This window comes from Halichoeres trimaculatus, unplaced genomic scaffold (assembly GCF_033239565.1).
Source record: "Halichoeres trimaculatus isolate MK-OKI-2021-1 unplaced genomic scaffold, fHalTri1.1 fHalTri1_scaffold_21, whole genome shotgun sequence".
In the NCBI taxonomy this organism is placed as follows: Eukaryota; Metazoa; Chordata; class Actinopteri; order Labriformes; family Labridae; genus Halichoeres; species Halichoeres trimaculatus.
Window position 1 is genome coordinate 16,173,469 of NW_027437199.1, and position 26,002 is coordinate 16,199,470.

The 26,002-nt window shown below is 39.4% G+C and overlaps 2 protein-coding genes across 4 annotated transcripts in view; both read left to right on the plus strand.

Moving 5' to 3' along the window:
- The window catches only part of LOC141810446 (kinesin-like protein KIF21A), a 40,223-nt gene extending 32,361 nt beyond the window's left edge, over positions 1-7,862 (plus strand). The window contains exons 26-37 of one of the 3 annotated variants that reach the window (XM_074698000.1): positions 1,397-1,451; positions 1,647-1,861; positions 2,056-2,232; positions 2,524-2,556; positions 3,318-3,454; positions 3,550-3,634; positions 3,751-3,840; positions 3,928-4,083; positions 4,173-4,290; positions 4,398-4,568; positions 4,708-4,907; positions 5,064-7,862. In XM_074698000.1, the coding sequence (XP_074554101.1) occupies positions 1,397-1,451; positions 1,647-1,861; positions 2,056-2,232; positions 2,524-2,556; positions 3,318-3,454; positions 3,550-3,634; positions 3,751-3,840; positions 3,928-4,083; positions 4,173-4,290; positions 4,398-4,568; positions 4,708-4,907; positions 5,064-5,121 (1,495 nt within the window). In that variant the 3' untranslated portion in view covers positions 5,122-7,862. The remainder of the gene's footprint in view (positions 1-1,396; positions 1,452-1,646; positions 1,862-2,055; positions 2,233-2,523; positions 2,557-3,317; positions 3,455-3,549; positions 3,635-3,750; positions 3,841-3,927; positions 4,084-4,172; positions 4,291-4,397; positions 4,569-4,707; positions 4,908-5,063) is intronic. The other 2 variants (XM_074698002.1, XM_074698001.1) reach the window with 2 other exon arrangements.
- A 6,251-nt stretch (positions 7,863-14,113) lies between these two features.
- LOC141810508 (copine-8) overlaps positions 14,114-26,002 on the plus strand; it is a 72,270-nt gene continuing 60,381 nt past the window's right edge. The window contains exon 1 of the mRNA XM_074698123.1: positions 14,114-14,323. Within this exon, the coding sequence (XP_074554224.1) occupies positions 14,226-14,323 (98 nt within the window). The 5' untranslated portion in view covers positions 14,114-14,225. The remainder of the gene's footprint in view (positions 14,324-26,002) is intronic.

Below are 26,002 nucleotides of genomic sequence, written 5' to 3' on the forward strand. Positions count from 1 at the left end.
CATGCCAAAGTGTCCTTGGGCAAGACACTTAACCTTGAACTGTTTCCAGTGCTGTGCCATTGGTCTGTGAATGGGATAAAATTACACTGGGGAACAATTGAAAAAAAAATCTGTTGAGTTAGATTTTTATGCTGAGTAAATCTTCAATTGTCATGCTGATTACAAAACTGCAGTCAGTTTTCTTCCACAGTTTACCCTCCAGATAAGCAAACTCCACTGTTTAGCTGTAGTAAGACTTGCCAGCTGATTACGTTTGGACTCATCTGCAGCTACTTGTTTGTGCAGTCACAATTGAGACAGTGTAGTGAGAGGTGTGTGCAGCTCCCAGTAGATCAATACTATCAATACCTGCAAACGGAAAGCTAGCATAGTAGGAACTAAGATGATATGTACTGCTTTTCTCTTATCCTTTTAACCATGGGCATACTGTAGTAAGTTCTATTTTGTTTTATGCCGTTTTTTAGTTTTCAAAGCTTGCAACTCTTCAATCTTAGTGTTACTTACAAAGGTATATATTTACTTTGTTCCAGATCATGTCTGCTCCTGTAGCTCCTCCAGTAGCCATATCCTCTGTAAAAACACAATAGTATTAGTGTTAAATTAACATTGCAGTCGATCCTATAGCTCAAAAACTTGACATGACAGAGAAAAACTGAGATCAGTTTTGGATTCTGCACCCAAAAATTAGTTGAAAACAGCTGCCAGATCTAACTCAACAAAAATTGTTTTCCCCTGACAGCCTTTGTCACCGGTGTACGAACATGGTGTAAATCAGGGGTGGCCAACCAGTCAGAGACCAAGAGCCACAAAAATTACCGCAGTACTACGAAGAGCCACGTCACACACAGGGTCTTACAAATGCACTACCTCTGAAGCATAAACAAAATGACATAAAATGAAAATCAATACGTTTCCAATTTTCAAAGCGAGATTTATTGTGTTTGTTAGTGTGTTTGAATTCATTCTAGAGAAAAGAAACTGAAACTTAAGTATCAATCTGTACACCCAAATATTTATCAACACTGAACCCAATGTTGGCATCAATATATCAATATTTTGGATTGATCAGCACACCGCTACTCATAACTTTATAAATAATTTTTTATGAACGGATCGAAGAGCCGCACACCGAAAGGCAAAGAGCCACATGCAGCTCGCGAGCCACAGGTTGGCCACCCCTGGCGTAAATGGTGACGATGGGGATGCAAATGTGGACATGAGGGACAGGGCTGCACAAGTTAACCTTTGATCAGTATCAAGCTGTGTAATACATTAATTATAAGTTATTAGAATAACTAGTGATAATTTGCTCATGTTATAAGCTATAAATGTTTAAAACTGTCTACTTTAAGCATGTATAAGGTGTACCTAATTACAAATCTTGACTGTGTTTCAGCACCCTGGCATCTGATCTGATGAAGTTGTGTGGTGAAACCAGACCACGAAGCAAGGTAACGTTCTGTGCATCCCAGTCTATTACAACACTGTGCACGTCACTAAAATAAAACTCTTTGTGTCCTGTTTTACCCTCTCTAATGCTATTTTTCTGTCCCGTGATGGGTTATTTAAAGGACTTAAACTGATTACCAACTGCTCCATTGATTTGTGAGTCAATTCAACATTGGGCCAAAATTTTTCTCCCACAGGCTCGCAGGCGGACCACCACCCAGATGGAGCTCCTGTATGCCAGCAGTGGAGATGTGTCATGTGAATCCCCAACAGGAGAGTTCCCGGGCCCGATGCTGGCCATCTCAGAGCGCCTGGAAGGGCCAGGAGACATGAGGGGTCACGTGCTTGGTCAAACCCCGGACTTGGAGCAAGCTGTTTCACCATCTGCACTGTCTGCCAGGCCAGTTGGCCTGTAAGTGTTAGGGTTTTTTTTCATGTTTTTAAATGTTAAATAATTATTCTAGTAGAGGAACATTTCTGTAAAGCTCATCCCAGAGAGTCATGGCTCTAAATTTTAATCTGTTTATATTTGGTCCACATTTTACAAATCAAAGGTCCTTAAAATCAGAAGTAAAAAATAACTCCTTTCCCTTTTGACATGTGCAGCTCTGGATCCAGATCACCTACAGGGACTGAGCGGAAACAATTGGAGCGGTCCCCTTTAGCCCGAAGGAAGTTGCAAGAAAGAGGAGCCACAGCGACCCACATTCCAGCGCCCACATTCACACCAAGTACCCCAAGTACAGGAGAGGCTAAGACTAAAGGCAGCGACTATAAAGCAGTGTAAGTGAGAAGCAGTGTGAGACATTCAGGAGCAGAGCATAATATGGCTGATTGGCTGGTATAGTGTACTCTACGGCAACTTTTGAACACAAAAAACTCAAGAAAAATGTGATGATGCCCATGTTTGTGTCTGAATGGATCTAAAAATACCTCCATGCTTAAAATAAAACCATAAAATCAACAATCAAGACAAATGTAGTGGATATGCATTCCATTGTTTTCTGTCTTTGTTGTCTAAGTTGAGTGAAAAAATGTTCACTTTCTTTTTTTTTGTTTCTTTCTTTTATACAGGTTGGATGATTCTCCTGTTTTTGAAAGCCACAGGTAGTGATCTTTTCTTCACTTTCCACTTTTAATAACAAATGTAATGGTTTTTCCATTTGGTAGCATTTTTAATGTCTTTCAAAAAACCATAATGCTAATCAAGGTAGCTGTGGCTCAGTGGCAGAGTAGGTAGTCTCACAATCCAAAGTTGTAGGAGTTTGATACCAGGTGCTGATGTGCCCATGGGTAAGAAGCTTAACCTCAAACTACCTCTGATAGCTGGTACCTGTATGTGAATGGATTTATTTAAGTGCTTTGGGTCCTCAGAAGACTAAAGCGCTGCATAAATATAATTTACCAAGTCTCACACAGTAGAGCTTTAAAGAGGGGGTACCATGCGCTCCCATACAAGTAACAATGCTTGAACAATGCTTTACGTATTCATATGTTGTAAAAATCTCTGAACTTGTCCATAAACTGCTCAAATTTGACTGTTTTAGGACCTAAAATGAGATCTCCATGGGGTCTTTATCTTCAAAACAACAGCATACTCATAGCTGTGCCCCTGACAGTGCTCTGAGGGCCAATCAGAGGGAGGAGGGTTTGAGTAGCACAGAGCCTTAAAGAAACAGCAGCTATAACAAAACTTTTTAGAAAGGCTGAAGCAACATTTTTGACAACACAAGTGTGAGAAAAATAAGGAAGTTTTTAAGCCGTCTACATCTCAAGCGACTATGAGGGAACAAGAGGGATGGTGTAGAATAAAAATTAAAAAAGAAAGTACAACACTCCCTCTTTAACTACTTTTTTGTGTCTTGCAGAGGCGTGATTAACCCCGTGACAGCCCCAAAGAACAGCAAAGCAGCCAAACTTCAGTGTGTTTACGTAGCAGAGGGGCACACCAAACCTGTCCTCTGTGTTGATGCTACTGATGATCTGCTCTTCACAGGCTCCAAAGGTAAATTGAAAAACTTAATTGTTGCCAATACAAATTGAAAAATTTCCACATTCAGAGGTGAAGGTAAAGAATGTCTTCACTGTGTTTGCTTTTAGATCGTACGTGTAAAGTCTGGAACTTAGTCACTGGCCAGGAGATCATGTCCCTCACAGATCATCCCAGCAGTGTTGTTTCTGTCAGGTAACAGTTTATGATGGCTCAAAACATCATCAATACAATCTATAAGCCAATTTTGGGGTGCTCTTAATGAAAACTGTTTTGATTTTCTTTTTTATGTTGTTTAATTTTTGTTTAAGGTACACTTCCAGTCTCGTCTTCACTGTTTCCACGGCGTATATAAAAGTCTGGGACATCCGAGACTCTGCCAAATGCATCCACACACTAACGTAAGACACTTTTCTTTTTTGCCTCCTTATTAACATATTAAGTATAATGCTTCCAACTGAATTTTACATTATTTTTGTCAATACCAGGTCTTCAGGTCAGGAGGGTTCAGGGGACTGTTCATCTGCCAGGAGTTTGTCGATCCCACCAGGAGAGAGTCAGATTAACCAGATCGCTCTCAACCCCAACGGCTCCTTCCTGTACGCTGCTGCTGGAAACGCTGTGCGAATGTGGGATCTCCGCAAGTAAGTTCAAACACAGAGGAGTGTAAAGTTTTGCACAGATGATCAGCTCATGACTGCTCATCTCTTATTTTGTTGATTCCTTTCTTCAGGTTTGTGTCCACGGGTAAGCTGACTGGTCATTTGGGACCTGTCATGTGTCTAACGGTTGACAAACTGGGTAGTGGACAAGATGTGGTCATCACTGGCTCAAAAGATCATCATATCAAAGTACGAGGGAGATACCAAACCAAATACATGATCTCACCTCTGCGTTATGACAATTTATACAGTTTAGCACTCAGGGATTGAATGTAACACCTGTGTTTGTTTCATAGATGTTTGAGGTGGCTGAGGGCGTTCAGGGAAGTATTACCTCCAGCCACATGTTTGATCCTGCTCATCAGGATGGCGTCGAGGCTCTGGCTCTGCATGGAGACACTTTCTACAGCAGCTCCAGAGACTGCTGCATCAAGAAGTGGGATTTAGCAAGCAAACAACTGCTACAGGTATGCTAACCTATACCCTAACAGCAAGAACTGCATCATGGAGAGCCATAATTCTTCCTTTTAGATTTCAAATTACGAGTTAAAGAACTTGCGTATTTTCTTGAACAATCTTTAACTCACTGGCTGTTGTTTCATTTAGCAGTCAGTCAACACAGAGGCAGACTGGGTCAGTGCTCTGGGTTTGGTACCAGGCTATCCGGTCCTGCTCAGCGGATGCAGAGGAGGGCTCCTGCGTCTCTGGCACACCAAGTCACTGACACCGCTCGGCGAACTTCGTGGACACGACAGTCCCATCAACGGGCTTGTTACCAACAGCAGCCAGCTGTTTACTGCTTCAGAGTGAGTCACAAAGAAAAGAAATGATCTGCTTGCAATGTGTTTTTTTAATCACTAATGTCAAATTAGTTTTCTGTCACATTAATAATTTAGTTGATTCTGCAAAGTCAGAAAAAAATTCATGTGGTGAAAGTTTTTCTGTGTGTCTGGTTTTTGCAGCGACCGCACTGTAAAGATATGGGAAGCAAAAGGATCTCTGGAGGAAGGACTCTACTGACACCAGATTTCTTTTACCTCTGCTACACCTGGATTGTTTACCTGGCCTTATTGATTACTTTGCTCATTACTGATGAACTTTCAGTCAATCAAGACAAATCACACTGGATTATCTGAGGTACCCAGTGGAGCGCAACAAGAGCCCTGCTATGGATAAAGCTCCACTGAACTGTCACAAAAACAAAATGAGAGATAAACTACATAAACAGATCATGATCCTCTGCTGTGCTTCAACATTCCTCTTCAGTTCTGTACAAGACAACATGGATTCCTTCTATGCACACAGAGACGTTTGTCTGAGCTGCTGGGCCGCTGTGACAAAAATAAAAGAAGGTTTCCAGTGTCTTGCATCCTTACACCAATTACTGTCCATCAAAACTGAAAATGGTGAAAGGTTCAGTGTCCCAAGACCTGGAGGTCCCCTTCTCACCAGCAGTCGCTACGTTTTTGCAGTGTTTTTGCCACGATATGTTTGTTTTTCCTGTTAGGTCACACTGAGTGTGTGTATGTGTGGGTGTGTGTGGTGTGTGTTCTTAGTAACCAATGACCTTATAACTGCTGAAATTTGCATATGGTTTATTACTCAGCTGCTACTGCCAAATCCTCAGCTGGAACGAAACAAACTGCATTCTTCAGAAAAGGTTCAAACTGTTTTTTCATGACTTTCGTTCCTCGTTATGTTTCAGGCTTAAGTTAATGTTCTACAATTAGCTACTGACCAGTATTTCTTCTTTGAAATCATGGATAACTCTCTGAAAAACTCCACACTACAGATACTGCTTCAGTAAGGCTAGCTTTAGCCAAAAAAAAGTTAAACTAATGTCAACTAACCTAAGAAAATATAATTTGTGGATTACTTAGCAGACAGTTAAGAAAAACTCTTTTGAATTAGCATTCACCCTCTAGCCTTAACTAGCATGCTAGCAAAGAATGCTACTTTTTTTCTGGTAAGACTTTACAATAATCGTCACCTGTGAAGAGTAAATAAGGGTAAATAGATAGTTAATTCACCATTAGTTGATAATTTACTGTTGGCAGACAATTAAATTATAGCTAATGTTTGCTAATGATGTGTCATGCTACAACTGATTTTATGCTAACAGTTTATTGCTGCAAACATTACACAGTTTCATACACTTTTAGTGTTTGTTACCGATGACCAAATGATTTATAAACCTTGATATGGTTTAGAAATCATCCATAAACATTACAGAGACACATAGACTAGACATTTGTCCATGGTTTGTAAATATTATTATAGTATAACATATCTTTTCACATTATTTGGATTATAAAGTTGGATGAAGGTCATAATCCTTTAATAATACAACTTTATAATAATATTGGTTAATTATATTTTGCCTTTATTTACCCTTTGTAAATGATGGTTGTTGTAAAGTCTTACCCCTTTTTTAAATATGTTGAGTTTTTTAAATTGTTGGTGTGAAATAACCTTGCAGGTAGTTGAACATGTTAAAAACCCAACTTTTTGTTTTTGATAACAGCAGAATTGTCCAGGTTAGCCAACAGTTAAACCTGTTACATATAGATACAGTCCGATAACATGGAGGTGTCATTGTATTTCCTTTAATCAAACAGCATTGTTGTCTCTGTTTTACGTACAAACTGAGTGAAACACTGTGACCTTTTGTCTTTGTAGATTTCTCTGCTGAGCTGTTTTACCTCTCTGTCCACACACTCTGCTGGAGTTTCTCTGACCTGTATTTTAGGTATCTCACTTTACCATTTCAAGGACATTTCTTCATAAACTTAAATGTTTATCCTCTGTCTGCTCACCACGTTTTAAAATGAAGTATGGAAAAGACTGTTTAAACAAGTGTTTAAACCAGTAATTAATCTGGAAAAATGTGAATGAGAATCATTCATGAAATGAAAATAAGCACCTTGTAATCATGTTATTTTAAAAAGGCATCTGTTCCTGAAAGATGTGTGTCCGTGGGTGTTTTTCACTCCAAATGATACGACGTCCTTGTTTTGTTTCCGTGTATATTTCTACTTACCTCTGCTGTTCTTCATGATGTAAACTGCACAGCATATCAAAAATCATTCAGCATTTTGAATGATGTAAATGGTCATATTTATTTATTTTATCCTGGATTTTTTGATCTTGCTTGTTGTGTCTTCCTCTCATGGCCTCTGAAATACAGATTAAACATCACGGACAATGAACTGCACATAATTTATTGGATGGATTCCTCCTTTATCAAAGCAGTATTTTTAGTGCCTGTAACAAATTCTTCTGTGTGGGCTGTGGCTGCAGATTCACAGCATGACAAACATGGACTACTCCTTATTTCAAAGGACAGGTGACTCATTTATCATAAGCTGTTGTATCACAAAACGTTGAACCGTGTTGTATCATTGGTTTAGTTTTAAATATGCTCAGATCAGCGGAAGAAACTGTTGCACTCAAAACATTTAGCATTTTAGAAACTAGAGATCTGAGTTTTCCCCTCATCACACTCACTTTAAAACAAATGGCAAATTTACCAGTTATGAGAAAAAAAAACTCTATTTGACCCCCAAAGATGCAATCATTCCTTATTTATAACAAACAGTAAAGTCAAAGTGCTTCGATCATAAAATAGCTTTTTGAACTTTTACTGTAAATCTTGCTCTAAAACACAAACAACAGCTGTTAGCTTCCTTTTTGCTATTTTGTACAGAATATCAAGTGATTCAAAAAATCTGTGAAATTAAACTTCAAAACCATGTCTTAAGTTCTCTTTCTTTTCTTTTTTTTTTCAGTGTATTAATGTGTGTTGGCCACTTGGTGGTAGTACTGTGAAATAACATAGTGCGAGCAGTAGTCTTTGATTTTATTACCTGAAAACTTGCAGGTAGGTTTTTACATTTTCTTACATTTTTACATTTGCAAGAATCTCAGTGTTAATCTGAAAGATTCAGTCCTGAAACAAACTGAACAACCTTATTGTGAAACCTGATACAGCAGCTCAAAGAAATTAAAAGTCTCCTGAATCCCTATTGTTCACCAGATCAGCATCCATCTCATTTCATCCCTTCATTTCCTATTTAAAGCAGTAACACATTTTCTTATGCTTCACTCTGAAGCAGCACTGACAGAGACAGATGAGCAGAAAAAGGGTAAGAAACTCCCATTGAGACACAAATTTATGTGAACACTGATGAAACAATCAATATTTAATGTTCATCTCAACTCAGCACTGCATAGTGTTAATTGGCTTCACAGGATCAACACTGACTTGTGGCTGCCTCGCGTTCCCCTCTGTGCGCTATTTTGCACTTATCTTTTGATACATACTGTTGCAATGGATACATTTCTCATACAAGAACCACTTTATAACCAGTAATTAACACCTACACATGTAAGTGATGCACGATTATTCTTATCCTTCCAGTTCTTTTTGCAGAAATGAAAAAGCAACACGTGTTTCAGGGAAGAAGGCATTACTTATTCCTAGGGTTTGAATTTTAGCATGTTATTACTTTCGCCAAGGAGGTTTTGATTGGGGAGGAAATATAAATATATATGTATAAACATATAAACATATTTATGTGTATATACATATATATTTAAATATGTCTGTATAAGATTAACAATACCTGCAAAGTATTTTATTGATTGATTGTGACGAAAGTATGACTAATGCTTACAGTGGCGTGCGCAGTCTTTTCAAGGGCAGGGGCGAACAAAAATAAAAGGCATATATGGCACATTCTCACCACTGAAGAGGACTGTCTTTTTTTTTTTTTTTTTTTTTTTTTTTGCTAAGGGCATTTTAGTACCTTTTTTTTCTACACAAGAGGGTACTCAAGTTTTGGCACCTACAGGAGCAGTTTAGTAAGTGTTTTTCAATAACTGGGCCACCGGGGGCCCCCTAGCACACCTTTGAATTTTGACAATAAATTAAGTTGGTCCAAAGCTGCAGCAAAAAGAACCAATGATGATCAGAGAAGAAAATCCCTTTACAAAAGGAAAAATAAAAAGTTGGTGACTTGTATAATTTGGATATTATACATTCGAATGGAGCGACAGAAGAAGAGAAGAGCTTGTTGATCAAGGGTAGTTGAAGCAGGATACCTAAGAGCTGGTCCAGGACAAGAATTACCCAGCACCAAGGTATTGTATTTTGAGAAGGCTGTATCCATACTGCAGTGTTATCATTTTGCCTAGACATTGCTAAAACCTGTGACAGTGGATTAGCAGGGATTAGCCAAATGGAAAAACATTATAGTGTCAAATTACAAAAACATACTACATACATCATTCATCAAAAATCACTTTGAGGAAAAATGTGGTCTCATTAATCTCAGTGTTTTACATTTGCAATGAAATGTTAGAAAAATGCATAATTTCCATTATCTGTTCATAGGTTTTGAAGTTCAGTGAGCTATTGCCTTTACACGTGTTTTAAAAATGTTTAGCTCCATTTTTTTTTCTTTTTCTGCATGCATATAAAAATGAAAGATAGGTTTGTTGTTGGAAAATCTGTGCCACTGATAAAAAAGAAAAAAAATTGAGCTGGAAAGAAGGAAGAGATAAGCAGGGGGTGAAAAAAGGCAATGCCAGCCAAGAGGTAGTTAAAGACGTTTATCTCAGTGGCAATGAGGCTCAGGAGGATAGGGTCAATATTCACCACCTCAGCTCCCGTGTCTGAGAGAGAATCCTCAGGCTAAAAATACCTACACCACCGCTTTATGACCAGAACTGATGAGCCGTGATGCTGCCGCCTGCTCTCTTAACGCGGCTACAGAAATCAACCTGCTCTCACACTATCTCAGCTATCTTGGACAACAGATTGGGAAGGACATGTTTAATATGCTGCTAATGCATTTTAGCATGAAATTGGAGTGCAGTGCCTTTGAAGAATTAACATTGTGCTGAATCTTATGGCTCAGCTGTAGTTTTCATATAATAATGATCAGAGGTAAACTCTAAGCAGAGGACAAGAAGCATTGCAGGGTGTATTTGAATGATTAGATAATTTGAAAATGGAGACTCTCTCCATTTGAGTGCATTATCAACAGTCAAGTATCAAGGCTTTCCTGGAAACCTTTGTTTAGAAGAGACAACATGGTTGGCAATCAGAAAATTAGTCAAGATGACTTTAGGAAGAGTGACTCGCGTGTTTAAACCAACTGGTCTTTCTGGTTGCCGAGTACGACCATTTTTACATTTAGTTTACTTGTTTGCTACTCTTAATGTTGTTGAGTATTTCTTGGCAAATGCTGAATGCCTTGTGTTTATTATCCTTACACATTAATGTGTTACGCTCTGAAATCAAGACATTTTCATCAGTTTTTAATACAGCTGTATTTGATTAAGTAAAGCCTTAAAATTCATACTAATCAGATCCTCACAGATCTTTCTGTGAAGGGTTGGTGATGGTATTGTCATATCTTGTCAGTTATATTAAAGGGGCTGTGAGGAGTTTGAAAGTGGTCTTGAAAAAGTCTCTTTATTATTTTGAATTGCGACTTCTTAGCTTCCAGGTCAGGTCATGCCAACACCACGCCAGCTGACAAAGTTTAGTGAGATAAAACACAGACATCTGTGTTTTTCTCTGCTGAAAACGATTTCTATGACTAATTTTTTAGCGATGGTGGACACTGGAGCCTAACTGTCAGACAGAAAAAGGACAGAAGAGCAGAAGAAAGCTGAACAGGAGGGTGATACAGCTAATTAGCCTTTAGCTCGGGCTGTATCACTCTATAACACAGGGGCTAAACTGTTTGTGATATTGTTCATTCCAACCCACAGTCAACAGTTATTCTGCAGTGGTCTGTTCAAACTTGAGAGTCTATCAATAAAATGAAGAGTGAGGTTACGTTAGCTCTGCTTGGTAGATGACTGGCAGGACATAGCTAACCAGTATATTACACATTACAGACATGTCTTAGAGCACTACACTGAATATAAACGGCGACTAAACTAGTTACAAACTGACAGTGTTTACTTGTTGTCATGTTAGCCAACAGATACGTTGGAGCCCTGGGCTGCTGATGTTGCTAACATATAGCCGGCTGCTACAATGTTTGCTTGATGTCACATTTCAAACCATAGAGCTACGTAACTGTGCTGATACCTTACCTCTGCGCTTTGTATCCAGTAAAAAGTTGTCTTGAACGAAGAAAATTAGTTTTTATCCAATCTCTATTTAATTCCAAAACAAATGCACGCCTCGCTAAAAGTAATTTACGACAGTGTGCGCAGACTCCGGGGTGCAATTAAAACAGATCCTCCTCACAGCATCGTTAAGATTGTACCTATTAACAGCAGTCTTGTGTTTCATGTTTGTCACATCTGGTTTTATTTTGTCACGTCTCCTCTCTTTTTTGCAGGTCACCCCTTCTTCCTACCCTGGTGTTTTTCCGTTGTCAGGATTATCATACTCTGCCTTCGTTCTTTCCTCCTGTGTCCCAGTACCTCCAATATAAAGGTTCTCTTCCCCCTTTAGTTTGCCAACCTTGTCATCAACCTTGTTGTCAAAGTATGAGTTTTTTTTTTCCATTTTGACCACCAGGCTTCCAGATTCTTTACTGAAGTTTGGATTTTGTACTTGTGTTATTAAAGAGCCTTTTTTCTTCTTCTTTTTCTTGTTGGCCTAATGTCATGCGAATCGATTATTTACTGCCAGCCCCTGTCAGTTATCAGAAATGAATGGATGAAAGAATGAAATAGGCTACAATTAATATTAATGACTGTGATGAAAGTGAGGGCAGACACTGTTTTAAGTATGCAGGATGTTTGTTTTCTTAAACAAACAAAAAATCTTTCACATCCATAGCGCTCATAATCTGGTCTAAAAAAAGACCAAATTTACTTGAACTTCCTCGCAGCAGTTTGAACTTCCCATTAACCACGTGGATGCTGGATGCTGCAGTGTTTGCCGTGATAAGCCCTGATGGTTTTTCCCACATCTTCTGTGTCCCTGTGTGTATGTGTGTGTAATAAAGCTATTTCCAGGTACATGGTTTGCAGGCTATATTTAGAGAAATGGTTTCCAGTAAACACTGAGTAATACTGAGATGCGTCATTTTTAGGTTCCTCTGACCACATCACCTTCACATGATGATTACACAGAAGTCGTCAGTTGAAACTTTCCCTTTTACCTGCAGCGGCTTGGCCTCTGTGGGCTGTGGGCTGTTGAAGGGCTCCCCTTCTTCATCGCTAACACTGTGAATCCAAACCACCGGCAGCTATTAAGAGAAAACACACACACACACACACACACACACACACACACACACACACACACACACACACACACACACACACACACACACACACACAAACACAGGGGAAGGGTTGTGTTATTTTTTGGAACTCTTCTTCAAATATTAAACTTTTTTTTTTACTTTTAAGCTGATGCTTTTGGAAACAAACACATATACACATCATGCATTCATGAATTTTGGAAACTTGCATAAGCCAAAACACAAGCAAACTCCTCTATCCATATAAGTCCAGCAGATGTAAGTCCTCAGTGCAAACCACACACCACTAAGCCTGTGACACTCTTAAAGGAAATGTGCAATTTCCAATTCTGATGGTTGGTTAGTGATCGTCATGACCTCCTATGACTTAACTGCCTTTCATTTTTGAGACCTTTGGCTGATGCAAGACCAATAGTAGAGCTTTACATAAGGCCAACTCTGTTCTATGTCAAAGGTCCATAATATAACTTTTAACATTCATTACTATAACGTCAATAATCTTTTGATTACAGCTTTCTCCATCCTTTATTATATTCAATGTTGTGTTTTGCAAAACATTTTTTTTTTTGCCTCTGCCAAGGAGGTTATGTTTTTTGGAGTTTGTCTGTGAACAACACAACTCAAAAAGTGACAAACAGATCTTGATGAAATTATCAGGAAATGTTCAAAATGGGATAAGGAAGAAGTGATTCAATTTTGGAGGTGATCGGGATCACCGTCTGGATCCTGGATTTTTTTTAACGTTTCTTTATCATCTTTTATCAATTTCTGACAGATGTAAAAGTACAATCCGTATCCTGGCAAGATCCAGAATATGAAATATGTAGTGGGTCATCATAATTTTCAACACTGTCAGGTAACAAATTATCGTACAAACCTGCAACTTATACCAAATTGTAGCAGACAGTCTGCTGAAAGGGAGTATAACATTAAAGAAGGACTAAAGTGTTGGTGACAATCACAAAATGCTTGGAGGAGGTCTGTGCTCTCTGAGTGCTTTTCTGAGGTTTAAGTATTATTGTTGTAAATAGAAATTTCATTGTAAAATATACTGTATGCCATTTTAATTATTGAGTGAATGAATGGTTAAAGGGTACGTTCAAACACTTGCAACAAACTTTCCACATGCAATCACTGTGGGGCTAAGCCCCCCTAAGAATCAAATCCTAAAATCGCCCCTGGTTGGTACAATAACCTCTGTACTAATACATTTGATGGGCTCAAAGGGTAAAGAAATACCCTTTGTCCTGATAAATCATTTAGCCCTGATAAGATCTTCCTTTGAATACAAGGATCTCCATGCAGCGAATAGCCCTAATCTAAAGCTCATGTTGCCAAAATCACATTCTGACACAGGCCTCCTCTCGCTTTCAGTTCAGTCATGAGGAAGCTTTTTACAGCCAACAGCCTGCACTGCAATGACCGAAATTCAGCTGAATTGAAATTGTGTGAATGACAGCATTGAGGGCAAAAGAAGTGCGTAATTGCCTACCCCCAACCCCAAACCATACTCCTCCACATAATGCTGTTTTCTCGCTGAAACTGATCACAGTTAGCACTTCCGGGGACTTCCCAGGAATAATTGAGTTGTGCAGAATATTACTGAACTGAATTGAGAAGAAATGGCTTCGAGGCAAAAAAGAAAAAAAAAAAGAAAGAGCGGTGAAAAGAAAAAATCGAAATTCTCCACAGGCTCAGGGGAGGAGAGAGGGAGAAGTGACATCACATCTCTCGGTCTTGTGCTCCCTTTCTCTGGCACCTTTGATCCACTTCTCACGGAGGAGGCGTACACACAGTTTCTCGCTGTCCTCTTTCCTCGGTTGTAAAAAGAGGCTGGACCTCAGAGCAGGGGGAAAGGGAAAGATAAACACTCTTTTTGACAGGATGAACAACAGTTTCCTGAACATGGCGACTATCGGCGACTTCGACCCACTCAACGCGTCTATTCCTGCCACTAAAGTTGAAATCACGGTGTCCTGCAGGTGAGAGATTTTATGTCTTTAACACCGCTGTGTTGGGCTAGAGTTACGGAAAAACAACTGGCTGTGAAGTGAAGTGTCAGTCGAACAAGTTTTGACCAAGTTTTCGTGTGGAGTATTGTAAAGACGACTGAACAGAGAACTGGGTCGCAAAGATGATACTTTGCTTTAAATTACCTGCGTATCGCCTCGTGCCCCTTAAGGGGCACGAGGCGATACGCAGGTAATTTATTTTCTGAATTCAGACGAAAAACTAAGGTGTGCAAACTGTATCCGTACAACCTAAAAGTAAGGTGTAGAAAATCCTAGTTACATGCTACATTGCGATTGTAAATAATGTAGCATTATTACCAATGAGGTTTGTAACTTTTAATTAGATACATATGAACATTTTTTCCCGCGTTATAACATGTTTAGCCTACTGTGATGTGTTCAATGCTATGAAAATACCACACTCAGATACAAATCAGCAGACCAATGCCAAGATATCAAGTAAGTTAAAATATGAAACTCACGTAGAGTCTATTATAACAATAACGCGATCTTGAACGCATTGGATAAACGTAAAAGCGTAAAAGTATGACAAATAGAAACCGTCTAAGGCGTAAACTTGACTTTTAAAGCATTACATGTGGGCTATTTGCTCCAGATTTCTGTCACAGTGTTTGACTTCTGCCAGTCTTATTGTCGGTCACCTGCTAAACAGTCAGAAAGGATATGTGAGCACATCAGGCAGAGAAAGCAGAAGACTCGAAGGTGTGTAAGATATGACCTTATTTTAAAGAAGTATTGTGTCGTACAGAAGGAATTTTTCTACTACTATACTCTCAGAGCAAGGTGAGAAATGCAGAGAATGTGGATCATTTCTGCTCGACTGGTAATCCACAATAGGGCTAAACAGACTGGTCAACCCCAGGTGTTCAAAGCAAGCCTCCTGTTAGGGACACGGGCAGTGTCATCTCTGTCAAATGGGATATTTGATTTGATCAACAGAAAGCTGTTGGAATGCTCAGATGAGTTTTTTTTTTTTTTTCTGTTGGTGAAATACTGTTTCTGTGTTTGCCTCCTCTCCTATCCTATCTAGATGTCTCATTCACTGCTGTTGTGTAAAGTGTGTTGAATTATTTTGGCATTCTTTATTTTAATGCCATGTAGAACTAAATTACTTATTTTATGAAGCTTTATACATGAGCAATAACACAATAGAAAAGACTACCCCAAATGCAAATGTGCACATTATGACCAAGTTGCAACCTCTGGTCTAGAAATATGAGACAAGTGCTGAATTAGCTTTCAGCTCTAGAGAGTCCACTTGAGGCTAGCTCCGGAAGTCACATAAACAAGAAGAAATTAACATATTTACATCCTGGTATAAAAAGCGTCTACAGTCTGAATCGCTGTTTTACTATCAGCACACACTGTATGGGGTGAATTCTTTTCTCATTTTGCAGTTTAGAAGGTTTTTTATGATTGCAAGTTCGCCCAATCAGAGGCACAGCTCAGCTCATGTGATTGATGGGTACCCTATAGCTGTTAGTGTGGAGACTCTAACTCAGCGTCATTTCCTGTATGGCAGCACCAGCCGAGTTGCTTTAAACATCTGTCTCAGAAACAGACTGATGACATCAGGGAGACTACTTCTAATAATTCTCACTATTTGGCCTCTAAGAAGAAACCACAGCGAGCTGGTAGTAAGCCCCAAAATAACTGGTGTCAATCTGAAAGGGGCTACTGGGATTGATCGGATGATCCAAGGAAACGCCTATTGTAGTGCGTCTTTTCTAGCCAGCGTACCATACTTTTGGCTTTTGAAAGATGTGAATGGAAAGGATTTAAGTTGTTTTTTTTTTTTTTGCGTCTTTGAGAATTCATTATTGATGCTGTACCAGTGAGACAGTATAAATGATGTGTGAGAATGTTGCAGTCTGGCAGTTTGGTATAACAATATCGTGTGAACACTACTGTACAAATTGAAAGGTGTAGGGATTGCATAATGTGATTGTCTGGGAATTTTCAGATGAATTATATAACCACTGCCGATCTACCTTTAATAAACTTTAAAATCTCATGTGAGGAGTTGACAGGTGGTATGAAAGACTGCTATTAATGCCTCTATTGTAACTTGAAAACAAACAAGCTCAACAGTTATCTTGTTAACCTGTATCTAGTGTAATTCACAGCTTGCTCTTGGAGCTGTTTTACTTATATATCATTATATTTCCTTTCTTGTAATCAGAGAGCACTATACGTACAGGATAAGGTCATTAGATGTATGGATTTAAGAAAAATCTGATCTTTTAGAAGACCTTATTTTAGCCTCTGTCTGGAACACTTCATGTTCACTGCTGTGTCTTTAAGACTCTTGCATCACTAGCCCCTTCCCTCTGATTGGCCAGCCTTTTGGAGGCCTGTTCAAGGGACTCTTCCAATGTGTCATGAACCAGTTAGGAAAGCCTCAACATTTCAGCAATTTTTTCGAGGATCTTGATAAAGATCTTCATGTTTGAGTTAAAACACAAGGAAGCATAACACTCCCTCTTTAAATTGTCTATACAGGAGGTCCTCAACTTAAGTGGTTCTTGACTTATGTCTTTGTTTTGACTTTAGGACGCCAATAAATATGTACGAAAATAGAGACAGTTTCGAAGTTACACCACTTTGTTTGTAAGCTCTTACGACGTGTACTACTTTTTGACGCATATGAATACACAGCTACACAGCTACGTGCTCATCAGCATCGTCCACTTTGTCTGGAGACATGTCATGGTGTAGATTGTCTGTGTTTGTGCTCCGTAATTTTCTCGATATTGTCACCTTTTTTGCATAATGCACACAAAAATGAAAGCAGGATCAATGTAATACATGTATCTGGATCGGAATTTCAGGTTACGACACGTCGTAGAAATGGAACTTGTTCGTAACGTGGACCGCCTGTATTTATGTTATATTCCAAACATTAAAGGACATGTAGTAGCATAGGATTTCACCTATAGAAAATTAAGTATCTAACACTTTTGATCTCCGAATGCTGCAGTTTTACCTTTCAGTATGATCACTGGCAAGTTGTGTTTACTACAGCCAATTCAGAGGGGATCCTGAGGTGGAGAAGATGCTGCTTTGCACCCACATACCCACAGACACACAGCAGATGTATGCTTTAATTATTGGCACTCCTCTGTTTTGCAAAGGTGTCACGGTAAAATGTGGCTCATACTTTATTTGGTTGTGTTGCTGCTCTTTGGAGAGCTGGTCTGAGTTTCTTTCCATCTCCTTAGTAACAGAGAAATCATATCATCTTCCAGCACACTATATGAACATGTATCGCGGTGCTTGTTAATGTCTGAGTCACCCGACTTCTCAGCACCCAAAGGAGGAGGATTAGTAATAGTCCCTCCACCTCACACTTAATCAGAATGCCATGGTTACAGCCCACTGTGTGCCCAGGTGCACATGTGATATTATAGCACAAAAGTTAAGCTATTCTGTGAGTTTCTAGATGTGTTGTTATGTATTTGGCTTGCAAGGCAGTGCACAACATTGCCATGGTTACTACTTCTTTAAAAGTTCCCCTCTGCGTGTGTAGGGGGGCTTCACAGTGAGACGTTTCCCAGAAGAGACAGTGTCTTAAGAGAAGTTGGATGGCTAATTCAATAATATTATGGGTTAGAACAAATGCATTGTGGATACAATAACAGATGCAGCTGAGCAGCTTTGCTCAAGATTAATCTGTAAGAGCTGGAAGATTTTTCATAAAAAGAAAAACGTGGAAGACAAAGTAGTTTTTCACCGCACTAACTCATTTTGTGAAAATTTGACACAAGCAATTAGCTAGTAAGTGATTCATATTCATATTTTTTAAGCCTTTTAAGTTGCTGAATGGCTTACTTTTGGGTTATTATGGGAAAGCAGAAGAGGAAGAAAAGCAAAAACAAAATAAGATGCTTTTAGACGCCTTGATTCAGCTCTCCTCGTATAATTGCGCAGTCAGCAAATATTGATCCATCTTATCAGCCTGCATCTCCAGCTAATTCAGATAATGCCCTGATGCTCTGAGGCTCTGAGGTAAGAGCTTGGCTCAGCTTCAGTTCTGAGCTGGAGACATTTTGCTGATCAGTGAGAAAGCCTGATGAAGATCAGCTTCAATCAAACTGTTTTCAACTCCACGGAGAGGGCTTTCACACCAGCTCCACCAGCACCGAATCATTTCTTATACCGTGCTGTATTGGTGTTTACATCTTAACCATACACATACACCAAACCACACAGAAAGAGAAGAATAAATTACTCTGTGATTCACTTTTGAATGAACACCGGCCAGTGGCCTCAGTCCAAATACTCCACTATAGAAATTGATCGTGCTGGGACACATGCTGTTTGCCTTTTTGTTGTTGTTGTTGTTAAAAAGCAGTGTACCTGGAGCGCTGTGTGAGTAAAGCCACTAACATCTGTTAGGCTTGTTTGGAGGCACTCTGTTTTGAGGCTTGGATTTCTTCAGTGCTCATGTTTTACACTGTTTGTGATGTCAGCAAATTTATCAGAAAACATTACTCCCTGCCAGTAAGACACAAAACACAAAACAAATGCGAACAAACATCCAGTGATAGTTAAAACACTGAAGAAAACAACCTTGATATGAAGCTACGTTGACAAGAACCACTTTTAAGGACCCAAGGACGCAAATCAATGTTGCAACAAAAATGGTCTTTTGTGAAGTAAAATGTAAGAACAAAAAAATCACAAATTACTCTGGTGAATGAAGAAAATGAAAACAAAACAAAACCTCAAAAATGCTGGGAAAACCTTCGCTAAAAGGTAACAAAAAATTTACAAAAACATACAAATAGAACTGTTAAGAATTACCTTGATATCAAAATATGTCCCTAAGGAAACTCATAACTAGACAAGATAAACAGACACTGGATGAAGGGAAACACGAACTGCCTGTACATGAGGCGTTGGGGCAGAGGTGGAAACAATGAGGCCGAGGACGACAACAACAAGAGCTTTCCTCTCCAAGTTTGATGTCAGCTGATAACAGCAGCCTTCAATGCTTCTTCTTGCTTACACTGGTTCTCTTTGTGCTGTATGGGGCTTTGATATCAGCCATGTACTGGAATGTTCAGGAAGAGGCGGGCTGTGGCTGGGACTCATGGTAAAAATGAGCGACCATAAATATTGAAGCTTGTACAGTTATTAGAAACAGTTGAGGGTTGCTTTGAGAGAATTAAAACACATCATTCCCAACAAATTATTTGCGAGAAAAGTCAGTTCTTATAGAATCATTAAAGAGCCTTTATTTGGAAACAGCCACATCCGGAGATGAGACGTTTATAGCAGCAGGAAGAATTTAACAAGAGTTTTTAAACTGTCAAAACAAAGGTTACGGGTAGTTATGTGCTTTGTTAGAGAGACAAAAGTGGAAAGTTCTTTGACTAATATTTAAAGTTCTGTAATATTACATCCTGGTTAAGGTTAAAGGTCCCATATTCTGCTCCTTTTCTGCAGTTTGATATGGATCATTGATGTCTTCATGATATGGTAGTGACATGTTTTGGTCCAAAATGCCAATAAATCAAGCACAGCAGCATTGTTTCCAGGCTCTCATAGCCCCTCTGTTCAGAACGCTCTGATTTAGTGGGCATGACCTTCATATGAAAATGAGCCACCGCTGATACCGCCCCGCTCTTCAGCGTCACTGAGAGCGGTGCCACGAGCTCCGAGTGTACAATATTAAGAAAACAGTGAAGTTTGTTTATTGTAACATTACAGGCTAAAACAACAGGCTACCTGCAACTAAAGTTAGCATCCTGAAACTAACACAGAGTCAGGGGGAACACTGAGGAAAAGCTCTTACATCTGCTCCACAGCACACAGCATTTAAAATACTCACATTTCCAGGGTCTGAGGTTTGTTGGTGGATGGTTGGTAATGCGCCTGGATTCAGGACCAGTCTATTCGCTAGTCCTCTGTTGTACTGTCCAAAGTTGGAAAAGCAGTCGGCCGTAAAGAGACTAGCACACACATGCACAGTTTTACTGAGTGTAGCTGGCACATTTCCATGATAAATGAACTCTAGCCACTTAGTCTTGTCTTCTTCCAAGATGGGAAGCTTGTGCATGGAACTATGTGGCTGTTAACAGCCAAAAACAAAGCAGTGATGGCAGCTGGAGTGGGAGGGGGGTTCGGGGGGTATTTGCTCTGGTGGACCAATCAGGTCAGACTTGCTCCTGATTGGTCAAAAAAGGGAATCGCTGACATCCGCAAATACCCAAAATCCAAACAGCTTGTTTTAGGTCAGGATTTTACATTCACAAGCTCTACTAAGTACAGGTTTTTTTATTAAATATCACATTTTGTGGGCTGGGAGGAAAGCCAAAGACCCACAAATTTCACTAAAAGACTCAATAAAGTGATTTTTGCATAATATGGGACCTTTAAAACACGTGATGCTGCCAAGGGGCAATATCAGGTTAGTAAAAATGAAGCCAATCTGTAAGTGCTAAAAGTTGCAGTTCATTGAGAATCCACTTGAGGCTGTCTGTAGAATGACTGGGAGTCACATACACACCCAGCCATAAAAACGTACTTTTACAGCATTAAAAAGCATATTTACAAGCTGGTTCAAAAACAGCTTAGGTCTAAAACACTGATTTTGCCATCGGCACACACTGTATGGTCAGCGTCCGTGGATTGGCTTCATTTCACGGTCTCAGGAACAGACAGGTGATGTCGCGGAGGCTACGTCCATGTTTTATACAGTCTATGGCTGCTGCACACTCTGCCACAGTATCAACTTGAAACACTCCTTTTTTTGCTGTAGTCTACTAGAAAAGTTATTTTCCTTCTTGCATGAGAAATATTCTGAAACTCTTTCCCACAATTAAGCCTGCAGTCCCTAAAGTTTTTCCAGTGAGAGGAAGAAGAAACTGTATTTTCAATTGATTATAATACTTTTTATTTTTTGTACCAGTGTCTTTCAAACTGCAAGAGGCTTCCTTCCCAGCCCTCCCCTACACGTTTTCTCATCCCAGCACTGTCAGCAAGAATCCTAACTGTTGACAGTAATAACACGCAAATTCTCCCACTCCCACCTCATCTACTGCCCTCACATTTTTTGTCCTTTTCAATGAAATGTGCTAGAAATTGTCGAAGAATGGCATCTTTTTCTAGCTCTGTGTTGCCATGACAGATAAGATGCAGGTTTACTGAAAAATTAAGCTTGTTTTAAAGCAGGTAGATGTGTCTTTAGTACAATCTTTGTGTCTACCAGCCATAATTTTATAGAAACAGAGTAGGTGTTTTCAGCATAGCTTCACCTTTTCCATAGATCATATAGATTGGGAGGGAAAATAGTCGAAATAATCAGTTTTTACAAGATGACATTAAAATACATCTTGCTTCGTATTCTAATTAGTTCGTTTACTGACTTGAAATGAGGCCAAATTTAAAACGGGGTCATGTTTGTGCAGGCCTGAAGGCTGGGACATGCCACTGCTGTGATTCTATTGGATTCACTCCAAAAAATGTGTCATTGCAAAAAGATCCAAGTCCAAAGTCGTCCCATGACCACCAGTATTTCTCATGCCAAGCATGATTTAAAATACCCAGCACATAGATGTCATTTTATCTACTGTGGAGCTGTTAGAGCAGCTTCACAGCTTTCTCAATAAAAGACAATTCATACATTTTTCTCTGCTGGTCAGTCCTGAACCTTGAAACACTGATTTTAAAGCACAAATTGATGAAAGAGGCTCTGTGGCAATAAATAGCTTGTGAGAACAGAACTGATCTACAATTGCACACATGCAGGTTTAGTGTGGAGTGAAAATGGTGCATTGAGCCTGTTAGGCTCAATTACCAGCAGGGAGACGGGGTAATCATACACTTTTCATGGTGACCAAGCTGCTCGCAATCTTTCTGCTTGAAGTAGCATGGCCATTGTCTGATTTTGAACAGGTTTATTTTAAAGCATGATTGTTGGGTTGTGTGGGCTGGGGCACACTGACAGCTTGTATCTGAAGAAGGACGCCCATTGAAAAGAAATGAAGAATGTTTGATTTTTGTCCTGTGTTTCTGTGGTGTTAACCACAATTTGTAATATCTGTTCAATTATGACATTTATGATATAAGCCATGAGAACCGGATAGAGAACCAGCACAGATGCAAGGCTACAAACTGGGCCAGGCTGTGTTGATTTCACCACATAGTTTAGCTAGGCTGAAGAAATTCCAATCCCTACACTGACATTGGCTTGAGTCTATAAATCATATATGATTTAATAAATTGTTTTTATACTTTCTGAAACCCATTTTCATGAGTTTGAATTCTCACTCACCAAAATGTTGTTTCTGTGTCAGTGAACTATGTCAAAATTAGGGTTGGGTACCTTTCACATTTGAAACAACATGGTGCCAATGCCCGGTACCTGGTACTTTTGTGTGTTTATGTGGTAACAAATATCAATTTGTTTAATAATAAAAACTCAAAGTTTTTCAGTTTAACATATTTATTTCTCAACATAACCTTGTAATGCTGTGTTCATGTCCAGCATGGAAAATCGCCTACTCTTCCACTCTTTCACAGTCACAAGGATGTGTTTAGGTACCTAAACATGGTACCTTTTGATTTTAGATGAATTGGTACTCAGTACTACAGTCAGAATTTGGTCGATACCTATAAAAGTACCTATTTTGGGACCCATTCCTAGTCAAATTTATAGACTTCAATAGAAATAAAAGCACAAAAAGGAAAGAAATTTGTAGTAATGATGCTTCTTGGCGAAAAGTCCTATACTGTTATTTTTCTGCTTTAAATTTGTAACAAAAATTAATTTGGCTGAGCACCAGAGCTGAGTATGAGGGCCAAACACCTTACTTTTTTACAAAGTTTATATGGTCATAGTTTCTGTGACTTCATTACTTCTAATGTGGAGTGTTGAAGTCCATTGTCATTGAGTGCCATCCTAGAAATGCTGAGCTAAACCCAGCTTTTTTCAAGTCTGGATGAGGCAAAAAAGCGTGTCTAGTCTTTTTACAGACAGCTACAGGGTGCCTGCCTGTCAGTCAAGTCTGTCTGTCAAATTTGGTAAAACTTGTGACTTTAATAGTCCCATATTCTGCTCCTTTTCTGCAGTTTAATATGGATCATTGATGTCTTCATAAAATGGTAGTAACATGTTCTGGTCCAAAAAGCCAATAAATCAAGCACAGCAGCATTGTTTCCAGGCTCTCATAGCCCCTCTGTTCAGAACGCTCTGATTTAGTGGGCGTGACCTTCATATGTAAATGAGGCACCACTGACACTGCCCGCTCTTCTGCGTCACTGAGAGCAGCGCCACGAGCTCTGAGTGCACAATGTTTAGAAAACAGCGAAGCTCTTTAACAGTAAAATCCAGATGCGGGGAGATGGGTGGGCGGGGAGGGAATTTGCTCAAATGGACCAATCAGGTCAGACTTGCTCCTGATTGGTCTCAAAAGGGAATCGCTGACGTCAGCAAATCCCAAAAATCCAAAAAGCTCATTTTAGGTCAGGATTTTACATTCACAAACACTACTAAGTACAGGGTTTGTTATTAAATATCACATTTTGTGGGCTGGGAGGAAAGCCAAAGACCCACAAATTTCACTAAAAGACTTAAATAAGGGATTTTTGCATAATATGGCATCTTAAGTAACTTAGAAAATAACCACTTATGAACACAATCATTATAGCCAGGCTATAAAACATATTTAATAATGATGTAAAAATCAGCTTTTTGCCCTGGTGTGTATTTTGCTTAGTTTGGTCTAACCCCCCTCCCAGCAATAATAGTTCATTGTTTTCTATTAAGATTGTTTCCATTTAGGTGGAAGTTTCTTTATGATCTCATGTCTCATGAGTGGTTATGGTCTAGCAGAATAATGGAATCACTTATTAAGTTTGTGTAGTCTCCTATGGTTTTTAAGTCAGCTTAGATCTAAAGCCCCTCTACTATTATTTACTAAACTGACATGGTGAAATTGTCTCACCTTATAGTAAGCTTTTGTGCTGTTTTAGTGTCTGGCTTTTTATGCTGACTTGTGTCTCATGTTGGTAATACACAAACCGCTGACAAGTACCTCATACAACCCTAACTGAAAAAAAACAACAATCCATTCATGATAAATTTACAGAGGGTTGTAGAAAAATATTAGGGGTAGAATCTAGATTTAGAAGTAGCCTCAGAGTTACAAGGGTCTGACTCATACCAGGAAATAGATGTCAAAGACTTTTATGGTAGGAGGTGTATTTATTTGTTTGTATCATTTCTTTGAATGCAGGAACATGAGACTGCACTGAGGTGAACATAGAACATTTAATCTGTGTTTTGTCATAAGTGATGTGCTAAAGTTCCATGTTGTGGTAAAGTTTACACTTAGGATTTTGTCTGGACTCAAGACTGTTGCCTAAATTGCAAATACAGTTTAGTCATCTTAAACAATCCCTCGAGATCGTTTTCTTTAAAGGCTCTCAGTGAGTCAGGTTACATTATCAGAATTTTGATCTAATAGCATCTGGACTGGTTCAAAGTCCACTCAGATTAGAATATCTGTTTTCTTCCACTGCAGGAGGCGTTGCTTGGCTCATTGTTTGGTATCCAGGTATTTTTCCAAGAGATAAAAGGCTGACATGGAGTTTCTGAGGGTCACATGATCTTGATTTTATCCAGTACCAATGAGGACTGCCACCTATTGACGGCATTGATTCCCTATACTGCCAGTCCTTTTCTTTTAGGTCTGACAGCTGCAGAAAACCCTTTAACTGGACATACTTTAATTTTCTAGCAGTGTTAGGTGTGAAACACTTAACCTGCAACCTAGCCCTTTAACACCAGCAGTCGTGCCTGACTTGCTATTTTCAGGTTGCTCACTCCCACTCTGTCTAAGGGAAGTGATTGTGTTGACCTTCTTGGCCCCATAGAGCTCACATAATGGCTCTCTTATTGAAGACACCTCTGACAACCATCACTTTGAGGGGAAGAAAAGGTTGACTGCTGTGCGCCAGTTCAATGACAGCAAGAAGCACAAAAGGATGAGTGAGAAATGACAACTTTTACTGTCTGTTTACATGTGTCTCTGAACAGCAGGGAGCACAAATGATTTTGGATGAGAACCCAGTGAGACAAACAAAGTGAGGCAATCAGTGAGACAATGCCATATTGAAGAAACCCTTTCTGAGCCTCCATGAATTGATGCCATTGTCTTGTTCCCCTTACACTTACTCAGTGTGTGAGGCAGAGTGTGTGTACCTGGCTGAAATCTGCGTGCAGCTGTGTGAGTTCTTGTGTCTCTGAGGCCAGAGTCCTTTTCTGTAATCAGGTTTGGGCTTTGTCAAGTTAGGTCAGTAAAGATTTATGCACTTGCAGGGAATTACTATCGACCCCCTTCCCTCTGTTGTTCTCTTAACTGCAGGTGGTTTTCTACATAGGTCACCAGACTGTATGCACACTGTGTCACAACACAGTGTGCGTTTAGTAACACACACAGATGGAGAAACACACAAACCACATGCTAACACAGTGCACCCCCTCCATACAGTTGGCTGTATAGAGGCAGCAAAATCATGAATTTATAATGATCTGAAGAGCTCGACCTGTTGTCAAAAGTCAGGGACGACACACACTCAAACACAAATGAGTTGTGTGACACTCTCTTTCTACATGCA